The sequence below is a fragment of the Marmota flaviventris genome, chromosome 13, assembly GCF_047511675.1.
Source record: "Marmota flaviventris isolate mMarFla1 chromosome 13, mMarFla1.hap1, whole genome shotgun sequence".
Taxonomy (NCBI): Eukaryota; Metazoa; Chordata; class Mammalia; order Rodentia; family Sciuridae; genus Marmota; species Marmota flaviventris.
Genome location: NC_092510.1, coordinates 18,899,783 through 18,924,193, shown reverse-complemented (window position 1 = coordinate 18,924,193; position 24,411 = coordinate 18,899,783). Strand labels below are relative to the sequence as shown.

Genomic DNA, 24,411 nt, shown 5'->3' with positions numbered 1-24,411 from the left:
CAAATGGGGATAATAGTACCCACCTCATTGGGTTCTTGGGAGGACTGAGTGAGATAGTGTCTGTAAAGTGCTTAGCACAGTGCCTGGCACACAGTGTTCAAAAAATGGTCGCTATCATTATCTGCAGAGTAGGGATGATACCACCTATAACACAGGATAGTTATGAGGATTAAATCAGAAACAAGGGAAAGCATCTGGCAGACTTGGTTGCTTTCTGTATTTTTTCACTCAGGTAGTCTTTAAGTACAAGAAATTCATATATCACTGAAACAATGTCACAACAGTAAGATGCTCTTAAAGGTAATCTAGTGAAGAAGTCCACATGTTAAAAGGAACTGAAGCCCCAAAAGTTTTCGTGACTTGTCAGAAGGTTGCACTGCTTCTAAGTGGCGTGAGAACTTGTTCTGACCCCAATACATTGTTTTTCTCACCACAGCATATGCAACTTCTACAAAGTCTAGAGCTCACTTAATTTCAGATGTGGCAGCATGACTAACCTCTCCAAAGAACATAAAAATATAAAAGAAAAGCATTAAATGGACTTACAGAAATAGCTTTTTCTTCACATTAGTCTTATAATTCACATTGAAAAAATTCTTTCCTTAAGTATACAAATTTGTCTCCAATCATACTTTACTAAATCAGACTTTAAAACAAGTGGTATAGTAGTTTATTCATGGATAAATCTCAACCACAAAGGGTCTTAGAGTAAGATAAAGTCATCTGGTAGGTAGACTTATAAGGCAGAACTGATAGATACTGGAAGTTGTCTGGGTCCCAAATACTAGAATTGAGGACACAAAGGAAACCCCCAGAAATTGAAAGCTTTATTAAGTTTCACCTCTCATCCACAGCCTTTTTCAGCTTTACAAAGGATTTTTAAGCATCTCACTGAAATGACTTGAAAACACTTTAACATGGAACTTTAAAATATCTAGATTACCGTCAATAAAATTTTTTAGAAGTAGGGAACATTTCTTTTTTGAATAAAGTAAGAATAGTGTAGGTAACATTTCCTGAGTGCTTACCACATGCTTGGCACTGAGTTAAGCATTCTATAAATCAATGACCCTATGAGAGGGTACTAATATTATCCTCATTTACAGGGAGGAAACTGGGGCATGGAAAAATTAAGTAACTTGCCAAGGACATATAAGTGGGAGAACTGAGAATATTTGTATATCTGGCTCCACAGCCTGTGCTCTTATCCACACTGGAACCCCCAATAGAAAACAGACAAAAGTGGTGCTGTTCTGGTGCCAGCAAGGCTGGGGTGGCATCTCCTCCTTCCTGCTCCAATGCTTAAGAATTCTAGGAAACACAACCGGAAAATCTATGATTCACCACTATCTCTTCATTTTAGGAACAAGTAAACTACAGACTGGAGGAATGATATGACTTATTTGTATAGAGATGGGATTAGATTTCTGGCATCAGAATTATTTCATGAATATTACTGTCATTGGGATCTAGGACCATTCACCAATTTGGGACAGAATAGTGCGACCTGTATAATCTGTGCACAAATTTTTTTTTGTTGGAAACTCTAATGGTAATTCTTTACACATAGATTTTTTTATGCATTTCTAATAGTATGGGACCAGTACATTAAATCATATGCTTATTTACTGTTATTTCAGTCCTTTGAAGTTAACATTCCATAGATTTAAACCTTAAATACAATTTAAGACCTAACTCTTTTGAAGATACACAGGGATTTTTCTTTGAATTCTCAGTATTTTTCCAAGGCCTCTGTACAAAGAATAAACCATATAAATAAATTTAATGATCAATTTTTAAAAATCTTTCCACATTACTTTTAAAAATCTTTTCATAATTTTTAAAAATCTTTCATGTTGATTATTCAATGGACTAAACAGATTAGGAAATGAAATAACCATGAAATACTTAAGATAGTTAAGGAAAAACAGGAAAACTGACTAACTCATAAACACCACAATTGATAACTAAAATAAAAATCAACAGTAAAATTAGAAATAAGAGAACAGACCTGCCCCCTTTTAATTGGCCTTTCTTTTGGTGACTCTTCTTTTGCTGTGTTTGTATCCCCAACATTATCAGTGTATTCCCAGACCACAAAATCTTTCTCAACGTCTTTAAGGTTGAAGTTCGTAAGTTTGTTTAATGAGAATCCTTCAATCTAGGAAAAAGTAGACATCTATTATTATAAGGTAGAAACCATTTTTGTATTGATTTGAGCATTTAATATGTTTGAAGAAATGAAAAAAGTTAATATATTCCAAGTTCACTGAAAATATAAAAGATATTGTTTGTGGAATATTTTTAAGATAAACATAAATTTAAAAATATTTTTAGCTGGGTTCTGTGGTACATGCCTGTAATCCCAGCCATTTAGGGAGGCTGAGGCAGGAGGATTGTAAGCCAGCCTCAGCAACTTAGCAAGGTCCTAGGCAACTTAGTGAGACCTTGTCTCAAAATAAAAATTAAAAAGGGCTGGAGATGTTGCTTAGTGTTTAAGCAACCCTGGATTCAATGTCCAGCACCAAAAAATGAAACAAAACAAAACCCAACAACAACAAAATCTGCAATCAAAGTAAAAAAGAAGATTCTGATGATTCTGATTTGCAAAAGAAATGGCAAATTTTTGCTCTACCACTAACTACACCTTCAACCCTTTATAATTCTTTAGTAAATATTCTGAATTGAGGATGTACTTTGGTGGTAAAGCACTTCCATAGCAAAGCCTTTGGTTCAATCCCCAGCACTGTAAAACCAAACCAAACCAAACCGAAAAGTTACAACAACAAAATTTCTGAGAAGGCAACATGGCATAGTGACTAAAGCCATGAGTTTTGGAGTAAAACTCAGTGGTCCCAAATCTTGGATCCTCCAGGCACCTACTCTCTTTAGGTCTCAATTTCTAGTAAAATGGGATAACACTAGAACTTCCTTCATGGGACAGCTCTGATATATATGCCGCATGTAGAAATACTCAATAAATCCAAGAAACTGTCATTATCAGTATTGTAGAGATATAATTATAAAAACTAAATTCTCCTAATTAGAATTTTTCTTTTTTCATAGTACTAGGAATTGAACCCAGGGGATTTCTACCACTGAACGGTATTATCGATCTTTTTGTTTTTCTTTTGAGATACGGTATCCCTAAGTTGCCTAGCCTGGCCTGAACTTGCAATCCACAAGTCTTTGCCTACCTAGTAGGTAGGATTACAGGCATAGGCCATTGTGCCTGGCTGGAAACTATTTCCAATATTTTAAATTCTAGTTAAGCCCAAAGGTTTCAAAATACAGTTTAATGTGCTATTAATGAATGCAAAAGAAAATGGTCTGGGCTCCAAAGTTCTGAGAAATATTAACAGAGTTGAACAGGTCTTTTTTTTATTATATAATGGACTCATTACATAATAAACAGGTTAGTGAACATAATAAATTGTGAGATGAGGTATGGATAAGGTTTTCCAAATTTATTTCTACCCCAAAGAGTGATCCCTCTGAAACATAAGACATCGTGTCACACTCTTCTGCTCATTGTGGTTTCCTTCTTATTTCAGAGAAAATTCAGTCCTTCCAGGGTCTATGTAATCTGGCTCTTGGCTGTTTCTCAGAACCATAGTCTATCCTTCTGATTTGGAACTAACATCAGCTCTTCCCTCTGCCTGGAATACTCTTCCTGCTATCAGTCAATTATACGGCTCAACTTCCACATCTTATTTAGACTCTGCTCTACTAATTTTTTTTCTAGTATCTTCCTGCTTTTCACTCTTAATTCAATGGCCATTATGATTAACTTCAATTGTATCAAGATCTAATAACAATACAATGGGAAATCTGACTGGGAGTAAAAGATTGGAGATTATCCTAGCCAAGGTGGAAGAGATCTGAGTACAACTGGGCAGAGAGGCTAAAAACCTCGAGAAAGATAAATCAGAGCACAGGGGCACAATATACTAAATTTCCTGATAAGAGAATTTAGTCTTGTTCATTTTTATATTCTCTTCAAGGCCTGGTACAATGACTAGTGTACATAAGTACTTTAATTGTGAGGACCTTGAAGGAGTTTCTGCAGAAGTGATGTAGGTGAAATATCTGGTAAGAATAATATTAATTCCTTTCCCCCTCATTTGCTTTATTTACTTTTCTTGATTAAGCTTCTGGCAGCAGCCACTAAACCAATGCCTGTATAGTTTATAACCTGCAGATCATTTTGGTTCATTAAGTAGATTTTTTTGTTCATTAAGTAGATTATTTGATCCATAGAGTCAACCCAGTGTTTGATCATCATGTATCTGTTTTTGTCATTAAGTCTTGGGAAAAAAGTTAAATGATACAATCAAAATAAATTCAGAGTTGCTTCAGAGAGTTTCCAGTTTCACTGCAAAGGAAATTATACATTGGCCTTGGAATAAAGTATTCATACTACTCTTAAGGAAGAGAAACAGCTTTTGTCCTACATCCTCACATCACTGACAAATGATTATTTAGAGAGGATCAGTACACATGAAAAGGCAGCTCTTACTCAGTAAGACATTTATGTGCAAAGCCAAATATCCAATTTATTTCCAGGCCCTTTTGGGTCCAACTGTTTTGGTCCCATCCTAAACTCCTCTCTCTCTTGGGACAAGATGAAAGGAAAACTTCAAACAGTTTACCAAATTCCTTCTAGGGTGTGGATGACTTTGTTCTCTTGTTCTTTTTGGAAGGAGAGTAATCTGGCAGAGATACCCTCTTGGTAGCCCTGAATCCTTTCTTCTCAGTGTCATAGCTACAAAGAGTTACCATTAGACAACTAAGATATAGAGCATACTTTAATCCCTTGTGTCAGGATAAAGTTTGCAAGTAGTTTATTCTACTTCAGTTTTTTATTACTGGGGCCTGCTAGACAAAGTCTCCACTTAATTCTGTTTATTAAATATAAAGAAAAAAATGTCTAAAATCACACACACACACACACACACACACAAATATGCCTACAGATAAGAACTACCACTCTAGAACATACTTTTTGTGTGTGTGTGTGTGTGGGGGGGGAGTACTAGGGATTGAACACAGGGGCACTTTACCACTGAGCAAGATCCTTAGCCCTTTTATTTATTTATTTTTTAAATTATGAGAAAGGATTTAAATTGCCCAGGCTGGCCTCCAACTTGTGATTTTCCTGCCTTATCCTCCTGAGTTGCTAGGATTACAGGCATGTGATACCATGGCCAACTGAACATCTTCTTCAAGAGAAGACTGTGTGCTATTAAGTAAGACAAAAAGCAGTGAAAATATTCAATGTGTAAAAGTAAGCTTTTCAGTAAATAAGGCTTTCTATAAAATACCTACACACATAAGAATATACCAAGATAAACATGTAGAGATTAAAAATGGTTCCAGAAGCAATAGCATAATTTTGACCTTTCAGTGGCTTCTTATTAGACTTATTAAACAAATCAACTCAATTGTTTTTTATGGTTTTTTTCTACATTTTTTTTATTGGTGCATTATAGTTGTATATAACTGGGATTTGTTGTTATGTATTTGCACACGCATATAATATAACAACGTAATTTGGCTAATGTCATTCTTTAGTATTTCCCCTTCCCACCCCCTGGTCCCTTTCCTCTACTCTGATTTCCCTTTGATTTTCATATGACTCCCTTACCCCCACTTTTCTTTTCCTTTTTCCTCTCTAGCTTCCACACATGAGAGATAACATACAACCCTTGACCTTCTGAGTTTGGTTTATTTTGCTTAATATAATGTTCTCACGTTCCATTCATATCCAGCAAATGACAAATTTTATTTATCTTTATGGTGGAATAAAATGCCATTGTGTATAAATACCATATTTTCTTTATCTATTCATCTGCTGATGGACACTTAGGCTGGTTCAGTAGTTTGGGCAAATATAAATTGTGCTGCTATAGACATGAGTGTGCATGTATTACTATAGTATAATGACTTCAATTCTCTAGGATAAGTACTAAAGAGTGGTATAGCTAGTCACACTGTGGTTCCATTACTAGTCTTTTGAGAAACCTCTAGACAAATTTCCATAGTGGTTCAAATAAACTCAACTTTAATTTTTTTCAGGTCTTGCTAAGTTGTCTAGGGTAGTCTTTAACTCGTCATTCTCCTGCCTCAGCCTCCTCAACTTTAATTTATCCAGATTACATTATTATTGTTTTTTAAAAATATTTTTTAGTTGTCAGTGGAGCTTTTTATTTTATTTATTTATATGCGGCACTGAGAATTGAATCTAGTGCCTTACACATGCTAGGCAAGCACTCTACCACTGAGCCACCACTCCAGCCCCTCCAGATTACATTATTAAAGTCTAATTCACCTTAAAGATAAAACCAAAATATTATTGAAGAGTTGACTATAAGCTCTGCATCTTGTATAGTTAGTAATCTTGATGCTTTTATTGTTTTACAGGTCATGGGATATAAAGAGAAGCAAAAAACCAGAAATAGAAAGTAAGCTACACTGGTCATGGTAGTATATGCATGTAGACTCAGTTACTCAGGAAGCTAAGCCAAGAGGGTCATTTGAGCCTAGGATTTTGAGGTTAGCCTAGGCAACATAGCAAAAATTCATATTCATTCATTCATTCATTCATTCATTCATGTATACGTACATGAATTGAAGTCCATTTCAGAGAGACAAATGCTTCATATACTGTCTGAAGATGATATATAAGTTTAAGTATCGAATTAGAGTGCTGTACCCAAAGAATGTGTCAAATGATAAACTTAACATAGGTTCAAAGTCTCTTGTTTGAAATCTTCAGGTCCACAGGTGTTTCAAAAACTAAGATTTATAGGCTAAAAATGTAGTAATAGCCCTAGCAAGGTATAGATCGGCATCTTGTAATCATATTAACATTTCAGCAATGAAAGATGTGAATACCAGTAAAACAAACAAATCTATTTTACTTCTGGTTAGCTTTTTAAATTTTGAAATTATGCATAAGGAATTGTAGATCTATAATCAATCAATCGGATATATAAGCAAAAAAGTTTCATACCCATGATCCTAGATAAACTGGCAGAAGAGGTTCTTTCCTCTGTTGAAGAAAATAAATGGCCATAAGGGCAAACACGTAAGGTGGCAGGCCTCCTTCCTCAGGGCGATCTATACTGCAAAGCTATAAGTGAGAGAAAAGAGAATTTGCATTTTTTTTTTTTTTTGCATCAATTTGTGATTTAAATAACTTGGCCTAAAACCTGCAACCCATTCCCATATTGTAATGGTTAATTAGAATTGTCAACTTGATTGGATTAAGAGAAACCAGAAGGTGTGTTGATGACAGTGTGTCTAGGAATAACTGGCATGTGGAATAGCCAAATAAAATGGAGACCCTCCCTAAGTGAGGGCAGCACCATACAATAAAATGATTGTTTGGATGAAATAAAAGATGGAAGAACATGACAGCAACAGCAGATACAAGCTTGATTTTTCATGATCGAGTTCTTGACTGCAGCCGTGATTGATGATATGGGGCTCTCACTTTTTCACTCTTCCAAAGTGGATTCTGTCAGTGATTCTCCAGAAGCCTTCAGTCTCAGCTTGGGATACCACTTGTTCTGGGGCTTCAGCTCCTTGGACTGAGCAGTTGCTGGTTCTTCCAGCTCTCTGCCTGTAGATGACCACTGTGGACTATCTAGCTTTTGGTCGCCTGAGAAATTCTCTTTTTGTAATTATACTTCCTGCTGATTCTGTTCCTCTAGGGAACCCTGACTAATACACATATATTATATGATATATAGTGATTATTCTGAATAAAGCAGCACAATAAAGGGCAGGGGTATAGCTCAGTGGTAAAGCACTTGTCCAGCATGTATAAGGCTCAAGATTTGATCACCAACTCCACAAACAAACCAAAAAACAAAGCAACAACAATCCCTCCCCCCCAGCAAAGTGATACAAATAGACAACTTCCTATTCCTTTGCAGTAACCACATACTGTGGTTTTGAAAGAGTTTCAATTTCAAATATTTAATCTTGTTAACTTACTCATGGAAGGCCCTAAAATACTATTTACTGTTTCATTTTTTTGACATCTACAATAAATCCACTCACTTAGTTAAGACACATGTTAATGAAATACAAATGATCGTTCAGTTCCAACTGATTTTGCTTAGCTTAAGGGTCCTCTCAACTTTTACAGTCCTGCAAATGCATGCTTTGGTCACAAAGGCAATTTGGGGAGAGAATGTTGGCAAACCCATCAGTACTAATTAAAATAACACCTAAAAGAGCATGGCCTACATAGTGATGAAGCAGAAGAGAGTTTTCAAAGAGGAGCATATTGTAATTATTAATTCATTCAGCAAGAGTGGGGTATCCTGTGTTGATCCTGGATCCAAGAAATTGGAACTATCTCTTATCACTGTTATACCTCAATCAGTAAGATTTTTGCTTTTCTTTATATAAGGCACCTTATAGAATATCAATTTTATCATTATGATTTGACCTTATACTATGGGGGAATATTAAGTGCTCTAATGATTATTACAGCATATCAACTGGGAGAATGTATTTAAAACATTGTAGATATAGGCAAGACCAGATATAGTATTTTTCATTTCTTTATGTAATCCTTGGATTTCTTCTTGAAAATGGTTATGAGAATTATTTTCTAAAACTTTACAGTGCCTAAGTATTACCCTGGGAAACTAGTTAAGATTGTAAATTCTTTGACTACATCCTTTGGGATTTGACTCAAATCTGCCTTCTAATAAGCATTATAAGTCATTTTGATCTTTTAAGCAATACTGTTGTAATGAAACAGAAACCTTAAATTTTCCTTCTGTATAGTGTTTCTATTCCAATATTCAGATACTTTCTCTTTTGATGTCTATAGGTATTTTTCTAAACATTTAAGGTTAAATGAACCCAGTAAAAATTAAAGCGCAGTTAAGTTCACAGAATACACACATGCATTTAATGAAGTCTAACTTACCTTTGCCCAGTACCTAAATGCAATCACCAAAGGAACCAGCTTTGGTTCTAGTTTTCCGAGTGCAGTTAAGTGCTTTGTTGTCAGACAAGCATTTTCATTTCCTGCACTCACTTTACAAAGAAGACCACTGGTGGGTGTGCCGGTGAAGTTGGGAATGAAAAAGAAAGAGAAAAAGGTGTGTTACGTAGGTATCAGTACATTTTTACACCAGTAGCTAATTTACACTGATAATAACTTTTTTAAAAAATGGAAAAAAAAAACCCTAAAACTCCCTACATCTTCATAGGTCATTTAAAAATACTGATTTAAAAAAAAAAAAGACATGACAGTTACTTATTGAACAAACTATATTTTCAGAAGAACTCTGTTTTAATATGCTAAAATTATTTTGGGGGGGAACATGCAAATAAGGAAAATATTATGAAATATTTCAAATGGGAGCATGACTTGTCTCATTTTTTCAAATGGTGTTTTTACAAGAGTTAAGGAATCTGTTGGTGAAGAGTCATTATTGCTTATAAGCCACCCATTCATGGTAGTGATAGTTATGTTTCCAGATGGAGGGAGACCTATACAGGGGAGGTCACATTAACAGCTATTCAGCACTGCCACAAATGCTGGTAAAAAGGATGGCAAGTAAAAAGTGATTAGAGCAAGTAACCATTTGATAAGGTTGTTTTTTTACTTAGTTAAAATGGGTCAAATGCTTCCTTATAATTTTTCCCTCTAGGTAATTTTACTCTTTTTAAAATAAGATTTCTTTCCCTCTCTTGCATCAAATGCCAAAGTATAGACAGAATGCTAGTAAGAAACATGAGATAACCATATAAGGTATAGCTTATAACTTCAAAGTTGGAATTAAGATTTAGCAAAGTCCTTGTGCTTTTGGCAAGCTGATAGCTAATGATCAGCTTAAAGAAACAGAGACCTTTGCTTTTCTCTGCATACTACCACCGGTACCCTTGCATGGAAATCTGCGTCAACATCAATAAAGCAGTCTGAGGAAAGAAGAAAACACATGTTAAGTAGGTTAATTAAAGCTTTGTTACAAGCAAAATGAGATAAAGTACAAGTACCCAAGTACCATGTGTGGCTTATCTATTCAGCCATTTTGAAAGACAACTACTAAATAAAATTCTGAAGGGATTTGAAAAAAGAAAAAAAATGTTATATTCAAGAATCAAGTAATCACATTAATTTAAAATCATTATTTTATAAAGCTTATGTTTAATTAAAAGTAACTACACCAGTGGATCACAATATTTAAATATTATGAGGGTAACCTAATTAGAAATATAGACATATGATTTAAAAACAACATTGATACAAAGGCTACTGAAATCTTCAGTGTCAAAATATGTATTGACTAAAATAAAAAATATTTAAATGCTTTATTCAATCAAAACAAAAAGGACAGGGGATGACTACTTCAAGGGAAAATTAGTGAGGTTATGAAAGCAAAAAAGTCATAAAGCTCTAAGTTGGATAGTATATTGGAAAAGGCAACGGATAAACTTACATGGGAACAACTATTTATGAATTCATTAATCAGGATTGGGCCACACTTACTGCACCTTTATAAAACATTAATTTGAACCACTGGATACAGTATATTATTCTTTAATTTTACTCTCAAGACTAAATTATGCATATTTTGCATTTCTTCGTCACACTCTAAGACTCATTTAAGCTTTAAAAAATTTTTCTTGTAGTTGTAGATGGACAGAACACCTTTATGTATATTATTTTTATGTATTGCTAAGGATCAAACTCAGTGCCTCACACATGGTAGGAAGTGCTCTGCCACTGAGCTACAGCCCAAGCCCTCATTTAATCTTTATAGTGATGTCATCAGCAAGCTAAAAGCTTTACTTTGAGACATAGAACTACTACTAGAATGCTAACTAGTTAATAAATCATGGCCATTTGCTTTAATTTTTTTGCTTTGGATATTACACTTATCAATAATTTTAAGAGGGAGAGAGGAAGGGAGGGAAAGGAAAGTTACTGGGGAATGAAATTAATCAAATTATGTTATGTGCCTGTACAAATAAGGCGTAATGAATTCCACTATTATGTAGAATTATAATGTAACAAAAAAGCAAAAGAAAAAAAAACTTTAAAAGCATGAGTTTCTATTTTCAGAGTTTGAGTAATAAGTTATATAAAATTTATAGAGAAAAGAAAATATTAAGAGCAAAGTGTACAAAGCATTTGACCTTACCACTGTTCTTTAAACATTCTTGAACAATTAAGAGGACATCTGGCTGAGACATCTAGGAAATAAATGAATGAATACATGAAATAATCCCTAAATAATTTTGCTTCACGATAAAATACACAGTCTAAAGTTCCCAATATTGTTTCCCAAATTAGAAATGAACATTGGTACCAGAATAAAGAACTAACCATTATGCAGTGTCTATGTATGTCAAAGACAGAAAGACAGATGAAAACCAAATGAGGATGAGTGTGGGCAAGAGACCTACTATACATTTAATTCGTGGTTAATTAATTCTTGAGGTAATTAGCTTTTTAGAAAATCTCAAAGTGGTAGCTGGAAGTTGTTACACTACTAATGACATTTCCTCTCACTCTGTAAGACTATTACAACAGATAGCTTACTGGTTCCAACTCTAAATCTTGTTCCACAGTGGAATCAAAACCATTAAAAATCATGAACTGGATTCTTAAAACGTATCAATGACTTTTCACTGACTGTAGATCAAAGTAAAATTCTTACCATGGCCTATGAGATCCTGCATATGGGGCTTCAGCCTACCTTCCATCCTAATCAGAGTTCAGCTTAAATGTTCCCTCTTCAATGAGGCCTCCATGACTGTGGCATCTCTTCACAGTTCCTGTTTTCTGTTATTGAACCCTATTTTTCTGCACAACTCTCATTATAATTAATAATATAAGTAACTACTTATCTCCTTAACTAGATATGCGTTCTGTGAAAGAGAAACTGCATTTGTTTTTTCCTTTAGAATTGAGTATAGTACCTGCCATACAACAGGTATTTAGTGAATATTTGTTAAATGAATGAATGAATGATGTCAGAACAAAATAACTGCTATGGTTGGTAATTTCACTGATCAGAATTTAAGATTAAAAGAAGAGCAAAATCCACTGGTTAGCTGACTAAGTAACTACATTACTCAGAGCAAGGAACAAGAGGCTATAAAATAGAATATCTGGGGGTGGAATCTCAGAGTCTATACTTTTAATGAGTAACCAAAGTAGGATACACCTTCTGCAAACTGACCTATGAGAATGACGAAGTGGGTAAGCAGATAATCTACTTAAGTTCCTTCCAGTTTTAAAATTCTGACTGTCAATGTCTTTTTGAATTACATTTAACCCAGAAATTGAGGCTGGGTGTGGTTGTTCAAAAAAAAACAATATTTTAACAAAATTGATATATAAAAATAAGAAATTCAGAGGCTCATTAAGCTTTCAGATCATAAATGTTTAAAAATCTACACTGTTTAAAACCTGAATTCCTTTCCTATTAATGGAAAGTTGATTTTACCAAGAATTTAAGCTTTCCAAGCTAACAGAAACCTAAATATCCCCAAAAGATTCACATGGTTAGAAAACCAGTGTTACAAGTAAGTATGAAAGATCTGTAGTGTAAAATAAACAAGATTGAAAATCTATGGAGCATAAGAATTCTCTGAACCTGAAGCTGAAAACAGGCAAGACATAAAAATGGAACTTTTAAGAAAATAGGTGTCACCATTAAAGTATCTTTACGTATCTAAAATATATTCACACACAGTTCAATTTGAAAGAAAGAATTTCCATACCACTGAAAATTTCAACATTTCATTTTGTACTTACAATGGCTGGAAATTGAATGTCAATGTTTACATCCGAATTTTTGAAACCCAATCTGCTACAGGAAGACCCATATAATCTTAGAGAACAATCTACAAATAAATAAATACATAGAAGGCATAAATAGAGTAAAATTTCTCAAAAAGTTGTAACAAAACACTGCTATTTCAGAAATGAACCATCAATTAAAACTACATACAAAAGCAAAACTGTAATGTATGTCACCAACAAAGGACAGGAATAGGTGGCTATTTGCTCATCCCTTAATTTTATGTAACAGGGAAGACAGCAATGACTGGTTTGGTTTAATGACTATTGATCTCAAGTCAGTTGCAAAACACTTTAAATAAAAATTTTTATTTTATCACTCTTGCATTTTGTGTAGAAAACTATTGGCAATAATTTTCAAAATAAGAAAGCTGAAAAGGGATGTCTATTTTACACTTATAAACTTTATAGTATAGTCAAGAGCTAATGCAAATATTTTTTGTTACTTATTTTATAATACAAATTACTCACAAACAAAAAGTATTTGATATAATGCAATCCCTTGAGAAAAACTTGCAAAATAATTACAATATAACCGATATCTTAATATGCTAGGCAGTATACATTTCCTTTTCAGAGGAGGATATAAGTGTTCACATGTGTATCTTCCATATGTATTTATGGAATTTATTTTCAATATTTTACTATTTTTGCCAAAATATTACCCATTCTTATCAAGAGGACATTTTCTTCCTTCAAGTTTGCCAATTCAAATGATTTCTTTGGGGTTTAAGATGCATATTTTTTTCTTCAGATGGGGACTTACTATGTTGTCCAGTTTGGACTCAAACTCCTGCCTTAGCCTCCTAAGTGCTGGGACTACAGTTGTGAACCATCATACCTGGCTTCAAGAGTTTTCTATTAACAATCAGGTGTGATAGTCCATGTCTACAATCCCAGTGACTCAGGAGGTTGACACAGGAGGATAAGGAGGCCAGTGTGAGCAACTTAATAATATCCTGCCTCAAAATAAATAAATAGATAGATATAGATAGAGCTGGGAATGTAGATCAGTGGTAGAGCACTTGCCTAGCACATGGTAGGCCCTAGGTTTAATCCCCCAGTTCTGCAAAAATTGATAAATAGGAGTTTTCTATAAAAAAGTTTAATTTTACATGGAATTTCATAGCAAAAATCAGTGAAATTAAAATTTACTATTTGGGAAATACCTATGTATTGAAATGAGTTGAACTTCCCTCCTATTCTTATAAAAATTATATGTATATGTATCCATGTATACATGTTATAAATACTTGCATGATCTCCAGGAACAAATAGTTTAAAGAATTATAAGGTGATATATACATAAATAATGAGTCTAGCCCTGTGAATCAGAATCACTTGTGAAATTTTCTAAAAGTAATTGTCCATGACTCCACAGATAATTCTTATTTATGGCAAAATTGAGGATGATTAAGCTATTCCAATCATTTATCTAAATAGGAAGGCCAATGACTTTTCATTGGCAAGGGTTGTTCCTATCAAGACTAGCAGCTGCAGTGTCAAGCATTTACCATACCCAGCCTTAAATTTTTATAAGCAGTTTACTCCAAACATTGTATTCCCTCCCCTATTTTACACTAAAGTCTACATGAAAAATAATGCAAGTCAGTGGTGTGTGCCCGTAGTTCCAGCTACTCAGGAGGCCGAGGCAAGAGGATCATTTGAGTCCAGGAGTTCAAGGTGAGCTTGGGTGACACAGTGAGACCTCTGTCTCAAAAAATTAAAATAAAAATAGATATAATTTCAAAATATCAACTGAACAGCACACAAAACCCATTATAAAATTATTTATAAACTAGTTTTTCAAAGCTCTTTTAGATCCTCCTGACTCAGCCTACTGAGCTTCTGGGATTATTTGCACCATTGTGCCCAGCTATTTTAATTAAAAAGTATTCTGTCAATTCAGATGGAAAGGTAAACAAATACATACAAGAGTCCCACAGTGCCCCAATATAGGGCAATTAACCATAGTGAATTTTATAAGAGAATAACATTTATAATGAAAACAGGTTCACAGTGGCAATGAATGTTTAAAGTCTGTTACCTTTGGAGAAGCCAGGAGAAATAACAACCAAACACAACAACAACAAACATACTCACTAAGGAAAAAAGCTTCAGTACATAACAAATGAATTTTATGAGGTGAAAATTACTTGAAATATGAACGAGTTACTTTTAAGTAGCTAAGTAGAAAAAAGAAATCTAGAAAATACCTGGTAACTTGTGCTGGAACACATTTTCCATGATACATTTGATTTCTAGCCTCTGTTCCAAATTCTCATTGTGTAAGCCAAACTCCTGTACCACTTTGTCAATGGCAATGCCAATTGCATTTATCTGGGAGGGTGTTGGCGGGGGTAACGTAGTGAGCAACTCTTCCTCCTGCTTCTCCTTTTAGGATCAATGTTCAAATTAAAAATGGCTCATACATAGGTTTTACCTTTTATGTTTCACTGAGACAACACCCTATAGAATTTTCAGGAATCTGTTTTTAGCCCTCCTTTTCATCTTAGCTGTGTTTGTCTTTATTGTAACAAACATATACATACTTTATGCATATAATTTGGATCAGTGACAATAGAGAGTAAGCAGGAACAAGGAGAAAGTGTAAGAAAAGAACATTAAAACCAGTAATGACAGTCTGATTATTTTTTTTATTACTGTCATAAGGACACATATAGGTCCTAACTGTGATTTCCTATACCCTGATTTTATACTTAAGGAAATTCAAAAGACTGCCCAGAAAACACATCTGATTAATTAAAAGTATTTTGGTTAAAACAATTTCAAGAAGTTAATTAAAGTTATTAATATTCATAGCTTTAAGGAGAAGAAAAATGACAATGACAACTGATAGGTAAAAACAACAGTTTGGGTCACATAAAACTTACCTTAATGTTTTTCTTGTGCCTCTTCTCTTTGATATGCTTATGAGCAAATGCAATGGATTCAATTAAAACATCACAGAGTTTGCAGGTGTATTTTGCTGTAGGGCAGTTTCGTGGTCGCTATAATTTAAACAGATTAATCAAAAGGTATATCTCCAAACATCCAGGGGAAAAAAAATAAGCCAGAAAAATGATTTCCCCTTCAGTTTAAAAACCGATACTATGTTACTGTCTTGCTTTATCACTATCTTAACAGTAATTTTTAATTAAGTACAATTGCAACTATTTGGAATTCTATTGCCTCATACTGAATATACTTTTCAATGTGTAATACTTAAATACTGATAATCCAAGTAGTATACCTCAAAAGGGAGGTAGGCTTATTTGTATGATGGGCAGGTCCTAGGACTTCAGAACATGTGAAAAAAAGTTTTAACCCCCAGAAGGAAATAAAATCACTGAATTACAAGGGGAACTTTTTGACAATGCAAAGTGCCACAACAGGGTACAATAATTATCCCAAAAGATTCCTCAGGACAAAAGAAGACTACCTAGAGAAGTTAGGAAGTGATTAGAGGAGAAGCCTGATCCTAAAGTATTTCTTACAGGATGGGGCTGAGGAAAGAGAGATTTAAGGGAGGAGGTTTCATGGTATAGCAAGTTCATTAGTATATTTTCAGAATAATATGCCTGTTAAAAATAAACACTTGTTATTTTAACTTTAAAAAAGTAGGGTTCCGAATTCATCAAAGCTGGTATTTCCAATTACTAACACAGTTTAAACCAGAACAAGGATTTTTATTAGCAAATACATGCTCATAGCTGTTACCCTTTTTAGTCTGTCAATGCAGTCTCTCCTCAAACGCTCCTCAGCCTGCTGTAAGCCCAGTAGCTCCTTTGTCGAAAGCACAGACTCGTCAATCACAGGGCCTTCCAACTCTCCATCCTGTTCATTTTCCTCATTTCTAGTCCTCCTTGGTTTCCTGGGTCTGGACCGCTGCTTCTTGTTTTCTTAAGTTAGGGGAAAAATATTATTGGCAATATTGAATTATACCTCTTCTGGATAAAAAGCAGAATTTACCTATTTATTAATTAAATGGCATGACAGAATAAATGACATCTGAACACAGAGCAAAGGGAAAGGTGGATCTCCATGGAAAAAATGTTTGAATAATCACTAAGCACATCATCTGTGATATACCAATCCACAGAAATACCATAACTTCAAAGGAATTCTGCTGGAATGAAGAAAACTGTCATATGTTTTTATGAATATGTCAAAACAAACCTTACTATTAATTAAGTGCACTAACAATAAAAAGAAGAAACAAGAAGGAAAAAAAAAATTTATCCAGGCATAGTGGCACACGCCTGTAATCCCAATGGCTCAGCTCTGGAGGCTGACGCAGGAAGATTGTGAGTTCAAAGCCAGCCTCAGCAACTTATCAAGGTGCTAAGCAACTCAGTGAGACCCTGTCTCTAAATAAAATACAAAATAGGGCTGGGGATGTGGCTTAGTGGTTGAGTGCCGCTCAGTTCAATCCCTGGCACCAAAAAATAAAAGGAAAGAATTCTGCTTTGATAATACAATTTGATTTTCTTCCTTCCCGATATGCTGCTGAGCATTCTAAATCAAGAGTAAAAAGTATCCTCTGATGGCAAGTATATATGTAATTCTAATATATTCCATATTAGAATTTTCTAATATACTTTTATATACTAACATATATAATCTATATTATACCTAATATTTTATTATACTTGTTAGTACATCTGTAGTAATGAAAACTTCCCAAGTTTGCTTTTATTTTTTAAGTGACCAATCTTAATAGTGTGAAGTGGACACTATTGTATACTTCAAGAATTCAGAAATCCTTATGAGCAGTGAAAAAAAAAATCATTTAGTTGTAAATTAAGCCTTTCAAGACATAAAATTGGGGTCTACCAGAAATGGGAAGAAATATAAAATTTCATCTGCTGAGGGCACCATTTCCCATTTTATTTTTACTTTCATTTTAGATTTTTTGAGCCACCTGCACACCTAGCATATCAAAGGAAAAAACAATTGGTAGTTAAAATAAAGGCTTTTTTCTAAGCAAAAATTTATCTGCTTATAAACTCCTGCTGTTACTTCTATAATTTCTAGAATAAATGAATCAGTTCTTTTTTTTTAAGTTTACAACTTTCAACCTGTGAAAGAGAAGATGGTGGTGAGACTGAACCATAAACACTGTTTTAAGTACATCTGTGACTTCTAACAATAAGTTGAGAAAAATAAAGTTATTAATAATATGACTAAAATTTGTTTTCCAAATTAAAATTCTGTTAAGTGGATGGAATCATGTTCAATGGTTTAATACAAATTACTTTTTGGAAATATAAACCTACTGCCCAGCATGAAGCAAATTCCTCTCAATTTTTCAGAACTCATTAACTCATTACTAGTGAGCAAATTACAATGAATTAACTAATTGTAAAAAAATTCAGTGTCAATGGAAGTACAGGACCTCCAGTTTTCAAAAAGGCTATTTTGAGGCTGGGGAATGTAGCTCAGTGGTAGAGCACCTGCCTAGTATGCATGAGGCCATGGGTTCAATCCACAGCATGGAAAAACACACAAAACTATAGCTAAGAACTCTAACACACAAATAGTAAGCAATATGCTCAATACACATGAGATGAATGTAATGAAATTTGACAAAAAGCTTCTATAATAAGTGAAAGTTTTTTAAAAACTAAACAATATTAGGGAAAAATGCACTTAAAAAAATCAAAATGGACTGAGCAGCAGGGCACTATGGCTCATGCCTAAAATCCCAACAATTTGGGAGGCTAAGACAGGGGGATCCCAAGTTCAAGGCCAGCCTTAGCAACTCTGTGAAACCCTGTCAATCAATCAACCAATAAATGGGTTGGGGGTGCAGCTCAGTGGTAAAGTGACCCTGGATTCAATTCTTTTTCTTTTTTTGGTGGTGCTGGCGATCTCCTGGGCTTAATTCTTAAAAAAAAAAAAGACTGAGCAAATAAAACATCAAAAGATTAATAGTATTTGACTAGGAAATCATCAGGCTACCTCAATACTTCTTCCCCCAATTATCACAAACTTTTAAAGCCAGTAGTACTTATTGTCTTAATAAATTTTTGAGATGACCATCCCTTAACTTAAAAATGTGTTCATTCTCATTTAATTATTATTAGTTTAATCTTTATTTATTTTATTAGTATCTTTTTCTAAATAAATACATTTGACTTCAGTGTTCAGAACATGACAGAAACTTCTTACTTAGGCAAATACTCAAAAAAGAGTTTCAACATGTGCAACACCTTTTTAGAAAAGTCCCATATTCACAACAGTAATTGATATGTAACCAAGTTCCTTCATTAACTTCCTTTCTCTTGTTGACAAAAGCTTTCCCATATAACTATTTGCTGTCATTTTCTAAGGATTGACATCTCTCACCAAAGACCATGATTAACTCCAATTACTTTTATCTGTAGCATGGCTACAGAAATTCTGCCAGATGATGATAACAGTAGCTACCATTACTATTTTATTATGTGGCAGATGTAAAGCAAGCATTTTCTGTGTGCTGCTCTCGTTTAATCCCTACAGTAATCCTGACACGGATATTAATATTTTCCCCATTGTACAGATGGGGACAATGCCAGTCCAAGAGAATTAATAATCTGTTCAAGGATACGGGACAAAGTCAAAGGAAAGGGATTTGAAATACAGATTAAAATATGGATGGATCCTGAAATTCGGCCTTTCATCTTGAAACAGAAAAAATAAAAATTACTACAAAATCTCTTTAAGGCACATACAGACTCACATCTAGAACAGACTAGAAACTGATAGCAGTATAACCTCCTGAACTAAATCTCACAGGCCTGCAGGTATAAACTATCAAAATCTCATTGGAGGGATTCTTAGAAGGTATAACTGGGTATTGCTAAAAAATTCCCATAATGGAGGAAGACCATCTAGCTCATTCCAAATTTATTGTAATAAGAGTTCTCTATATTTAGTATTCGAATTTTCCCAGATTTTATTTGAATATGGTCCATTAGCCCATTCACAAAGGACATGTGTATCTGAGTGGATGTTTTCCAGCTAAAATAATTAATGGCATTTTCCCAAATATGTTAAATTGCAACCTAGGACATTTAAGGGATGAGATAGAAACAGTAATGTAAACTGATAAACAGAAAAGATGGTATTAAAAAAAAGTAACATTATTTTCATTATATTTTCTCACAGTTTCAATAAGATCCTTCTATTAAGACACATTTTGATTTAAGGACATTTTGATCCCTTTAATGAGATCCTTTTTAGGATCCTTTAAATGAAGAGCGAAGTTTAGATATTAAACTGAATAACAGTTATTCAATTTGAACAACTTCCTTAGTTATTCCTAACACCAAATAAGAATACATGAACTGCTTTTTGGGTCTCCAAATGGCACCTTGTATTGTCTAGCTGCAAATTTTTGATCTGTAAACCTTCATTTTTAAATGCTTTTCAACTTTTTCTTTTATAAAAGACAAGCATTGATAATTAAATTTAATGTCCACATTCCACATGGACACTGCAATACATAAATACAAATATACAATATAAAAAAGAAAAACAAAAACTAAAAGCCCAGAAATTACCAATAAATGTTCAGTTTCCCTATTTGGATTCTGGGTCTAGTGAGAATTACTTAATGGCCAGGGCGACGGAGTCCCCACTACTGTTCTACTTCCTCATCTACCACTTTGAATAAACAAGTGTGGATAAATTTAAACTCTCCAAACTGCAACTGCCTAATTTGTAAAACTGTGATTCCACCTTTGTTATATCATAACAGTGCTCCATCAGAAAATTCCTTCAAGTTCTTTTTAGGCTTAACGACATGTAATGCTAAGGTATTACCTCTACCTATTATTTTAATTCTTTTATAATCTTGCATTCTGTCTCTGCTCCTTGATGTTAGCATTAATTTTAACTTTCCTTTTTCCTTTTCCCCCATTTAATATTAACAAGTGCTTGAGATTTTCACTTTGTACTAAGACTGTCTAATGATTAAAAAAAAAAAAAAAGAGCTTTTCCTTTTTAAGCATTCTATATGCATGAGTCCCAAATTCAAGTGCCTTGCAAGTAACACATATATGAACTGGCTACTGAGACAACATGAAGAAAGAGGCATCTGGAGACTTAGAAAAGTACTCACATTTGCCTGAATACATTTAAATTAAAAAAAAAAAAAGTTTAAAAAAAATTTGATTTGGACAGTTTACAATTCATTCTACATGGTCACTACAAAAGACTTTCAGCCAATAAACATAAAAGCCCATTTTTAAATACTATGTTTCATTTTTCCCATCCAATTTATGACTTCCCCTCACCTCAGTGAATATATCCATTAGATAAAAATAACCTTCCTGATTATAGAAATCATTGCTACATGGACATTATCTACCTTGAACCTTTCAGAAAAAAGTATAAATAATCACTCTGGGGTAATTATTATCAAGCATGTGAAGGCACTTAGAAATGGGTTGTTATTTACTGAAAACAAACAGCAAAGCTTTTTTCTGTATTCTGACTTTCTAAACTCATGTTTCCCAATCTCTGTTGCCATGCTTACCCTCTCACCCCTACCCCTCCATGGCCTTGCACAAGCTAGGTAAGTGTTCTACCACTGAGCTATACCCCTAGTTCCCCCCAGATGGTGACTTGCTGAATTCCCAGACTGGCCTCCAATTCTTAGGTTCAAGTGATCCTCCGTCTTCTCAGGGCTGGGACTACAGATGCATGCAACTAACTGCACCTGACAGCTCTTGAAAAACAAAAACCATGGGTTGTTCTCCTCTGGAGATTGATACGTCACCCAAAAGACAAATCCTTCTTTTGGCAGGCAATATATTCAGTCTATATTGTGTTTTCACATTGAATCTTTTTTGTTTTACTTTTATACTGTCACTTATATAATGGACATGTTCATTATTTAAATACAATTTTTTAAAAATTTTTTAGTTGTAGTTGGACACAATATCTTTATTTATTTTTATGTGGTGGTGAGGATCGAACCCAGGGCCTCGCACGTGCTAGGCGAGCACTCTAGCTCTGAGCCACAATTCCAGCCCTAAATACAAAATTATAAACATAATTTTGAAAATACATAATACCACTTAGAAATTATGCTATGGTCCCTAGGGGGATATGATACCCTCTTCTATAAAAAACATATTTTTTACTGTATGAAAATATGTTCACTAAAGTAAAATAAGCCTTGAGGTAAAATTTTTTTTGGTATGGGGGATTGAACCCAGAGGTGTTTCACCGCTGAGCTACATCCTCAGCCCTTTTTTAAAATTTTTTCTATTTTTAGAGAGCTAAGTTGCTAAAGGTAACCTTGAACCTGCAATCCTCCTACCTTAGTCTACCAAGTTGCTGGAATTAGCAGGCATGTGCTACACCCCCAGTGAGGTAAACTTTTGAAAGGACCAATATATGAAATGTGTTAGAGGTGCCCAAATGTCATGATTATAAACCTTAAAATAATCACATTAAATAAATTAACACTTCTGAAAACATATACTATGAAAAATTGGAAATTCACTGCTGAAAATAAAACTTATTTGGATGAAAAAGAATAAGACATTGTTGACTTTGGGGCTATAACCTTACAAGTTGGAACACATTACCAGGACTTCCTGCTTCCATTTCTGACATGGCCTCTAGGCTTGTTAGGTCTTTATGAAACAGTCTTCTTACAGTTCTGCAGCCTCTTCCATCTTGCCACCTGTAACCATCTTCACTTTCTTGAAAGGCATCTTTCCTTGGTCTGCTTATGATAGGAATTCTAGGTCCAGGTTTAAACTCTCTCCAATTGTCTGAATTACCAGTAAGTTCATCAGATAGCCACCTCTTATTCTGATCTTTGTGGTTGTCATTCATCCAAGTGGGCTGACTGTAAATTGGGTTTTTAAATGCATATGGATTGCTGGAAACAGCGTATGATCCTTTTCTCGGGGTATTCCCATAGTTCCCAGGAGTTAGCTTTTTTTTCGGAAGGCCTTTTTCCATTTTACTGCTATGGCCTTTAGCATAATCATCCATTATTAAATAATCTTGTTGGGGGTGACCCCTTCTGAAATCATCATCATCAACAGGTCCTCGATCTTTACTGCGCTTCACAATATAAGGTTTTGCTGCATCTCCCATGGTCTTTGACTTCAATTTTCTTTCTTTGCACCTGAAAGAAGGCATTTCGAGAAAACAATTAAATATAACAAGATATGATACCAAGTACACAAAATGCCATATCATATTGATGCCCAAAAGTGTGTAAGAAACCTTTCCTTTTTTTCTTTTAATTAAATTTCTATCACATTCCTAATAATCAGTGCATTGCACTAGAAGTTAGGAGACATAGTCCTACAATCATGGGATTCGTACCTAGTATTTTTTGTGAAGACTAAATCTGTGAATAAGAAAAGCTCCTCTTACCCGGAAAACTATTATAGTAAAACGTTATATCACATTGGTAAGCTTTACTTATATACAAAAGCGCCTCTCTTCAAAGAAAACTTCAAAAGTAAACCTCATCCCAAGCCAATAACTGCTACAGAACTCCTGAAAGTCTATTTTTTTAAGTTGGCAATTACTTTAAAGTGTTACACAAAGTAACCAAAACTTTATGTAAACAGACTACATTTCCTCTCAACTCCACTCTAGTTGCTTCATCACATTTCAGAACAGACCGGCTTTGATCTCTCGGGCTACAAGAGGGGCTGGGCTCCGGACTAATGAAAGGGACTGGGTTTCTGACCAATGGACAACTCCAGAGAACCGCCCCATTTCTCATTCTTCAATACTAAACAAGTTTGGTTTTGTCACTAACAGCAATTCTCTAAAGAATGCCACGCCTTTTCGATTCTTGTCTTGACTGCCCCACCCCGGTCTGCCTCAGTTTCCACCCCTGACCGTCCGAGATGAAAAAGTAGGAGGCGTACCCACAGTCCCGGCCACGAAGCCACCGTGGGGACCAGGAAGCAGGAAGTGACCCGCCACTTCGATGGGATTCCGGGGTCCCCCCAGCCGCCAGGGGGCCGGGGCCGAGTGTCTCGACCCAAATCCCTTCTCCCACCCTCGCAGAGTCTGACACAAAGTGAAAAGGCGGACTCGAACCCGAGAGCTCAGTTCTAGCCGGCCTGGAGGATCCCTAGACACCGAAACTGGACTAGGAGGCCGCCTCAGGATGGAGCCAACGTACCTATGGGGCCAGGCCCGACCTCTACTTTGGAGACTAAGGAACCCACGGGAGACCCAGCCAGGGGGCGAGTCTAGGAGGGACACAGGGAGAAGGCGCCCCAGAGCACTCACCACCTCCGTCGCGGTCCCCCGCCTCTTCCTGTCCCGGCTGGGCTCCCTCTCCGAGTTTTCCTTCGGTCCCACTTCCGGCGCTCAGCGCTGTCTCATTGTGCGCGATTGGGAGCCGGCTGTGCCCCCGCCCCGGCGCTCCGCCGCGCACGCCGGAAACGCGCGCCGCGCCCGGAGGGCCGCCCTCCGCCCCGCCCGCCGTCGCCCCGCTGCCGGGCCGCCCACCGTCGCCACAGCGCTCTGTCCCCGGGTATGGGTTGTCAAGGCCAGCCCGGTTACGCCCCTCGATGCCCGCGGGTGGTTCG

General features: G+C 35.3%; 1 protein-coding gene across 6 annotated transcripts in view; it reads right to left on the bottom strand.

The window, feature by feature from the left end:
* The window catches only part of Tut7 (terminal uridylyl transferase 7), a 59,841-nt gene extending 35,633 nt beyond the window's left edge, over positions 1–24,208 (bottom strand). For 5 of the 6 annotated variants that reach the window (XM_071600498.1, XM_027920568.3, XM_027920570.3 and 2 more), the window contains exons 1-11: positions 24,110–24,207; positions 22,429–22,979; positions 16,565–16,746; positions 15,739–15,855; positions 15,061–15,238; positions 12,800–12,888; positions 11,178–11,229; positions 9,882–9,951; positions 8,954–9,080; positions 7,016–7,135; positions 2,012–2,161 (exon numbers count right to left, since the gene is read on the bottom strand). In XM_071600498.1, the coding sequence (XP_071456599.1) occupies positions 2,012–2,161; positions 7,016–7,135; positions 8,954–9,080; positions 9,882–9,951; positions 11,178–11,229; positions 12,800–12,888; positions 15,061–15,238; positions 15,739–15,855; positions 16,565–16,746; positions 22,429–22,948 (1,605 nt within the window). In that variant the 5' untranslated portion in view covers positions 22,949–22,979; positions 24,110–24,207. Of the gene's footprint in view, positions 1–2,011; positions 2,162–7,015; positions 7,136–8,953; positions 9,081–9,881; positions 9,952–11,177; positions 11,230–12,799; positions 12,889–15,060; positions 15,239–15,738; positions 15,856–16,564; positions 16,747–22,428; positions 22,980–24,109 lie in introns of all 6 variants that reach the window. The other variant, XM_071600500.1, reaches the window with a different exon arrangement.
* Between the last annotated feature and the right edge of the window lie 203 nt (positions 24,209–24,411).